At 48.1% G+C, this 7,471-nt stretch overlaps 1 protein-coding gene across 1 annotated transcript in view; it reads right to left on the bottom strand.

Annotated features, from left to right (window-relative positions):
* Positions 1-1,037: 1,037 nt before the first annotated feature.
* The window catches only part of LOC108803114 (mothers against decapentaplegic homolog 4-like), an 8,125-nt gene continuing 1,691 nt past the window's right edge, over positions 1,038-7,471 (bottom strand). Inside the window, exons 2-11 of the mRNA XM_018574955.1 lie at positions 6,805-6,979; positions 6,702-6,722; positions 6,390-6,617; positions 5,238-5,393; positions 5,049-5,150; positions 4,622-4,675; positions 4,216-4,399; positions 3,811-3,979; positions 1,646-1,784; positions 1,038-1,262 (exon numbers count right to left, since the gene is read on the bottom strand). Coding sequence (XP_018430457.1) covers positions 1,051-1,262; positions 1,646-1,784; positions 3,811-3,979; positions 4,216-4,399; positions 4,622-4,675; positions 5,049-5,150; positions 5,238-5,393; positions 6,390-6,617; positions 6,702-6,722; positions 6,805-6,979 — 1,440 coding nt within the window. The 3' untranslated portion in view covers positions 1,038-1,050. The remainder of the gene's footprint in view (positions 1,263-1,645; positions 1,785-3,810; positions 3,980-4,215; positions 4,400-4,621; positions 4,676-5,048; positions 5,151-5,237; positions 5,394-6,389; positions 6,618-6,701; positions 6,723-6,804; positions 6,980-7,471) is intronic.

Raw genomic sequence — 7,471 nt, forward strand, 5'->3', positions numbered from 1 at the left:
AATAATACATAAATATTTTATTTAGAAGTCCGTTCGTATGTGGAGGAAACTTCTTTATATAAAATAAAATGTCCGCCCTCCGCAGTCGTCCCTCGGTTGCAATATTTGGTAACGGCTTTTGGTACCAGTTTCATCGCAGCCCCCAACCCCCTAAAACCATTTTTGCCTCTTTTTAGGCAGCTTTAAAAGTCTTTCGGCGGCGTGGAAAGTCGGGGGGTCTGCAACTGAGGTAGCCCAATCTGTCTTTTAATGGCATAGTGAAAGTTATTTTTCATATTCGGAAGCTATCTGCCTTTTAGGTTCCTTCTGTAGTCAGTTAAATGTTCTTGGAAATTCACTATATGGCCAAATGTAGGCGACCTTCCTCCCAATGATGGAGGTCAGGTGTCTCCAGTGAAGGTTCTGTGCATTCTCCATCATACAAAGACATTGTAGACAATTGGGCTCTTCCAGCCTTGTGGTCACAGTTTGGTGTAGACCCTTTTGTCCCACCATGACTGTCCCCTGTGTACAACGCTCCATACAGACATGGTGTGACCAGCTTGGTGGAGGAACCCGAGTGTCCTGCACAAAGCCCTGAACTCAACCCTACTGAACACCTTTGCGATGAAATCAAATGGCAATTGTGAGTCAAGTCTTTTCAACCAACATCAGTACCTGACCTCACAAATGGTACAAATTTCCACAGATACCCTCCAAAATCTTGGAGGGACTTTCCAGAGGAGTGGAGGATGGTATAGTCACAAAGGGGAAGGGGCAAAACCCCATAATAAAAGGCCATAGTTTTGGAATGCAATGCCCGAGAAGATCACATGCGTCGTTGAGGTTTCTACACTTTTAGCCATGTGGTATAGGTGGACCTCTCAAATCTTGTTAACAATGGACCGCCGGTGGATCACTCTGTAGGATAAAGGGATGTCTGATAGCACTTTGCCAATCACGTAGGATTTGTTTGGTTATGTTAAAAAGACTCCAGAGAACCCAGAAAAACATCATGTGGTAGAGATAAGAGGCTGATACCATATACTGTCCACACTTAACCGGCCTCCACTAGTTGACCGAATTGGGGTCGGCCATTGGCAACGTATGGAGAACCTCGTCAAGGAGCTGCAGGGCCCGATGCAGGTGAACTTCTATCCAACACGGAGTCTGCTTGATGCTCTGCCGCGGGTAATCCGGTCCCCATCCTTTGATGAAGCTGAGGCGCAGGATACAGAGACGGCGGAGGTCATCCACGCCAATGGCGGCCGCGGCTGACAGACCTACAAAGGAGAACATGTCAGAACAATGAGGAGTTGGGTCACAAGTGGTACCCAGATGGTCATCCCCAAATCTAACCAACTTAGTCCAGAACACACACACACACACACACACACACACACACACTTCAATGAAGTAAAATGCTCTCAAATTTTGCCTCTGTATCGGACCATCACCTAAAGCAGAGGCTGGCAAACCCCGGCCCTCCAGCAGTGGTGCAACTACAAATCCCATGAGGAATTGCAAGACAGCCACAGATGCAACTCCAAGAGGCAGATGCATGATGGGATTGGTAGTGCCGCCACAGCTGGAGGGCCGGAGTTTGCCTGTCCCTGGTATAATGCCTGAGTAACCTATATAGCCAACTACCATGCTCCGTACTTACTGACAGCTGGTGCAATTCCACCCACAGACCCAGGACCAGGGATCGTCCCAGCCACCGCTGCAGCTTGAGCCGCTGAGGCCGCCTGTGCCGTGGCCGCTTGCTGCTGCATTTGCCGATGACACTGACGCAAATCAAACACCTGAGAAGAACAAAACAAACAAAAAGTTAGGCGTTTCCCGATTACAGATGCAGAGATTTTAACCCCTTCACGACTAACACAGTGTACGTCGCCAGCATCGGGGCTGTTTAAACTTGTAAAGCCGTCGGCTCTAGAATAGAAGCGATTCTGGTGAAACAGCTGTCGCCAGATCGCTTCTAGAGTCCCGTGAAGGCGCCCCCCCCCCACTTCCTGCCCGACACCCCCGCCATTCTTCCCAGGCTCCGTTCCCTCCTACGGGCCCGGCTTCTCTGGTGTCGGCGGGGAGGAGATGGACAAACCTCCGTTCACCGATCCCCTCCCCATTCTATGGGACCGGGAGCAATGCAGATTACTTCACTTCCGGTCCCTGAGCTGTCATTGGCTCCTGAAACCTGCGATCTGCACTTCAATAGCTTTTTTCTAGTGTAAAGGTGACAGTGGGGGTCTTTTGGACACCCAGCATCACCTTAACCAGTTGACATCCGCGGTGTTACACCCCCTTCCTGTCCCGGCCATTTTTCAGTATTCAGTGCTGCGGTACTTTGACTGACATTTATTCCGTCATGCAGCGCTGTACTGACATGAATTTTATACCATTGTTTGGGGACAGATAGAGCTTTCTTTTGGTGGTATTTAATCATCACTGGGGTTTATTTTTTACTATATTAAAAGGAAAAATGACCGAAATGTAAAAAAAAAACAAAAAAAAAAAACAAAAAAACAGTTTCCCCTATATTAAATGATAAAACATTTATTATTACCCAATTTTTTGGTAAAATATAAAAGATGGGACGTAGCGTTTTTGTGCGCTGGTGCACCGGACGCGTATTTATTACGTTTATATGTGCGTAAACGTGGGGGTGGGGGAGTTAAACATTTTGGGTTTTTTTTTTAACTTTTTTTATATCAGACTTATTTTATTTAGGACGGAGATCAGCAAGGAGCTGATCTCCCGTCCTCCTCCTCCTGACGCCCTCCCGAGCCGCAGATGGGGTAGCGGATCCCGGGATTCAAGGTGAGGGGTCATGGGGGGGGCAAAAAACCGGCGGCGGCCTCCGGGGTTGCGGGGGTGGGAAACGAGCACATAGACGATCGGCGGGCTATGGAGGCGCCGATAGTCTATATGTGAAGCACCCGGTAACGGGTGTTTGCATTGGTCGGGTCTTTTTTGCCCGTGCGCGCCCGCCCACCAATGCTGCGGTGCCGTCCGTCCGTTTTTTTTTTACAACGGGCGGACGGCAAGTGGTTAAAGAGTACCTGTCACCACCATCTGCTATCACATGGGGGGGGCTTGTAAGCCCCACTATGTTATAGCAATCAAAGAAAAGAAAAAAAGTTTAAATAAATCTAGAATAATAAAAAGAAACATTTTAAAGTCCCCCACCAGCACACGTGTCGCCGCGTAAACACGCGTCGGGTGCGCCTACGTATGAAAATGACAAACGCGCTACACATGTTGGGTATCGCCGCGCACGCCGGAGTGAGAGCAATAATTCTAGGGTATCTCTAAATTGATGACCTGTGGGGGGCTTTTAAAGCGTCGTCTATGGACTTTTTGGGAGGTACTGAAGTTTGTCGCCATTTCACGGAAGCACGCAATTTTTAACCAGGGCATGTTGGGTATCTATTTACTCGTTGTAACCTCATCTTTTATAGTGTATTAAAAAAATGGGTATTTTATTGTGCTTTGACCAAATTGGGGTCGGCCATTGGCAACGTATGGAGAACCTCGTCAAGGAGCTGCAGGGCCCGATGCAGGTGAACTATCCAACACGGAGCCTGCTGGTAAATGTTTCACTAAATTATGGGGTTTGATAAGGAGTTGCGCCAATATCGTGCAACATAAAAATGTGTAACTGCTGCCATTTTATTCTATAGGGTCTCTGCTTTCAGAAATGTATAATGTTTGGGGGGGTTTTAAGGAATTTTCAGGCCTAAAATGTGGAATATAACACGGGTGCAAAAAAATTAAAAGGCATCAGTCATGAAGGGGTTAAACGGCAGGAGAAAAAGAAGGAACTGTCACCTTGATACAGGCTTCGGGGTAAATTTTGTGCACAGTGTCCCCCGGGGCCTGGCCCGCCTCACTGTCCAGGTAGTAACTCTGCACGAAAATGGCGTGGTCACTGAGACAGCGCATCCAGACATCACCCTCGCCGCGGCACTCCAGCTGAACGCCCTTTCCGATATGAAGCCTGAAACACACACACACACACACACACACACACACATTTACATGGGAGAAGGTGAACAGGTAATGGAAGAACTGCACCATCTGTCGCTGAGCAACTCTTCCTGGCTTTATGAAGGAGAATGAAAGAAAACCAAACAAGGGAAAGATTCCCATAGGGAAGTGCCCCAAATCTAAAAACACGGCAGCCCATGGATCTGTCAATGATACGACTGTTGCATTCCTGATCCTGAGTCTCACCTGGCCCGCTCGCTGGTGTCAGTACGGTGCACGTTGGACAGCTGGCCCAGGCAGAATCGGTCCCCTCCAGATGGGTCTACATATCCATCCACTGTCACCACGGGGCAGTGCGACGGCACTTTAAACATTTCTCCAACCTGAATGTCCATTTCAAAGTAAGCGATGGAACTCCAGAAGTCCAGAGCTTTCAGAAGCAAGCAGGTTACAGAAATTGGTCACACATTGCCGACCGAGATAGAGTCAGACCGAGATAGAGTCAGACCGAGATAGAGTCAGACCGAGATAGAGTCAGACCGAGATAGAGTCAGACCGAGATAGAGTCACACCGAGATAGAGTCACACCGAGATAGAGTCACACCGAGATAGAGTCAGACAAATCTATAAATGCCTCCAACCCAACACTTACCTGGGTGATTGGAAACAGCGTGCTGGTACTGGGGTGTGCTCTGATGGAGGGGCCCTGAGGAAAGGACAGATAGACACAAACTTTCAATTTTGTTACATGTTAGAACAGTTGGACATCCTTAAAATGAGACCTTGAGTGTTTGTGTGCCACTGGTCTGGGAACCCCAAGAGTTGGTTGGTCACCCACCTATTTTCTCTGTGATGGTAACAATTCATTAAAGTCCTGGTCACTCCCACACACGTGACCCTGTTACACCATATTTCTTCCACTAGGCGTGTGATATCCAAAAACGTCTAGATTAAAACCCAAAAGGGCTGGTTTATAACCGTCCAAGGTTTGTGCATCTGGGGCTTAAACCACACTCCCGCCCTAAAATGATGTTAGCATGGAAGTTGGCTGCACCAAATGTCAACAATGTGGAACTTACAGTACTGGCTGGGATGGTGAAGCATTGGCTGTTGACCTCCTCTCCCATCAGATTGTGTTTGATTAGATGTAAACGCCGCTGTACTGCTCCCTGTCCAGGAATCTGCAAAATGAAAAACAGACAGCTCAAGGCAAGCGGAAGGCAAGCGGAAAAACAAACTAGGCCTCAAGTTCTCACAGATGCACTTACTGTGGTAGGGCTGCTTGGGTGGTGACAGGTAACTATTACTCTGAGAGTTCTGAGAGGAGGTGGGAGAAGGAGAGGTGGACACCATTCGCTGAGGAGGAGCCATTGGCATCAGGCCTTCACCATGTGTGAGAGAAGTCAGAGGGCAACCAGGAAATACTGCACGAGAAGAAGACGTTATGGAGCTGGTGGGAAACACCAACATGTCACAGAACTCAAACAGGAGATGTGGCCTGTGATCTACTAAACATGGTCAATGCTATATTGAAGGACTGGTGTATGATCTGACCCCTATATTCTAGGTTAGGGCATCTTAAACCTCAGTAGGGCATATTTTGAGAATGGACAAAAAATTACCAGGAAACCTAGCTACCTTATACTCTGTCAATGACACAGCCCTGTTCCGGGAAGAAAATCCCCAAAATGCATAGGTGATGAGAATTGAGACAGGGGCGTCCCGAGGCCGGGTGACACCTCGCAGTGACGTCATTGATCATGTGCGTGATGTCGCCATGCACGTGATTACGTCATCGCGCATGCACGGTCATCTTATTGACGCTGGCTCCTGACGGCCATCTTGGTGATGGACGCCGGCAGAGAGAGGAGGGGACCTTCACCCGGTCCCCTCCTCTCTCCCGACACTGTCAGGCTCTCGGCTGAGTGCCCAACTTTTTAGAGGGAGTGACACCAAAATGACTGTCATTTTGGTGTCATCAACCAGTGGTGTATGAAGGGATAGAGCTACTTGTCCATGTTAATACCTAATGCACAGGGCCTTAGTCCTAGACTAAACCCTAGATGTTGTCCCACTAGTCATGTATAAAGTTATATCACTACCTCCCTCTATCCTCTTAGATATCTTGTGCAGGGAATCTTCACTTAACACTAGAGAAGGTCTTATCAGAGATGTGTGAAGTTATATCCTTATCCCCATGTGTTGTCCTGAATACCTGGTGCATAAAGAGCCTTCACTTAACTCTAGATAAGGTCTCACCAGTCATGTATAAAGTGACATCACTACCTGTCCCATAAATATTTGGTGCCTAGACCCTTTGCCCAACCCTAGAAGGCCTCGCTAGCAATATATAAAATGGTTTTCCAACTCCCTTTTGATGTGATGAAGTAGGCAATGGAAGATAATGGAGAGGGTCTTACCAGATGGTGATATGGGCATGTTGGAGTACATGCCGACAGTTGTCTGAGGGCTTTCGGGTAGCGTTAGAGGCTGTAGACATGGTCTGTAGCTATCTGAAGGTGTTAATTCCGGCAAGAGAGGGTGTTTGACAGGTGGCTGGAGCTGTTGAGGTGTCGAGACACACAAAGGAGCTTCCACGTCATCAGAGTCATAAGAAAACTCCTCTTTTACAGACTGAAACTGCATGGCTAGAAGACAAATAACCAAAAACTCAGGCAAGGGCTGAAGAGAAGAGAAAGGACAAAGAGGGGACTAGAGGAGACCAAACTCACCCGCACTCGGGATGCTCAGACCTGCGATAAAACAGAACAAATATTAGTTATTCCTTCATAGTTCTCTACAGCTCTCGTATATGTGAAGACCGACCACACTCACCAATGCCAGGAGACACCACCCGCTCATAGTGGTACGGGTTCACACACACACTGTCATACTTCAGGTCAAAGCCATACCGACAAAACGCGGCGTGTTTCAGTTCATTCTTGTGCAGGTCTGGCCAACGCCACAAGCGGGCATAAATGACGTGGGGGAAACCCTTTCTACCGGCAACCTACGGGAGAAAAGAAAGAGCAACTGGCTGGTTTAGACCTTTTCTAGATGGGGGGAGACGTCTCCGGTGCACCTTTAAAGTGTGAATTCCTCCCTGTGATCCCATTATCAGTCCTAGCGGTGTAGCAACAGTGTCCCCCAAACCCCATAGGCTCCATTTACACATGAGCGGTTTTCCACGCATACGGAAACATGTAAACATAGGAAAAGCAATGCATTGCAATGTGCATTGTTCAGACGATTGCGGCGTCCACGCAGTACGAAACCGCGCGTCCCACAAAATAGTCCAAGCGCGATTTTATGGGCGAATGCCACACATGGCGGCTATAGTAATAGCCACAAACACGCAGAATCCGCACGCATGTTAACGTTTGTGTGGCTTCGTTCCGCTCGGAAAACGCTACCGCTATGTGTGAATGGACCCTTAATCCCCCCAAAAATGAAGTTCCCAGGGCATGTGCCCCAATTTAAGTTTTGAATTTAGTAGGGGGTG

The sequence above is a fragment of the Nanorana parkeri genome, unplaced genomic scaffold (assembly GCF_000935625.1).
Source record: "Nanorana parkeri isolate BGI_ZX_2015 unplaced genomic scaffold, ASM93562v1 scaffold3414, whole genome shotgun sequence".
Taxonomy (NCBI): domain Eukaryota; kingdom Metazoa; phylum Chordata; class Amphibia; order Anura; family Dicroglossidae; genus Nanorana; species Nanorana parkeri.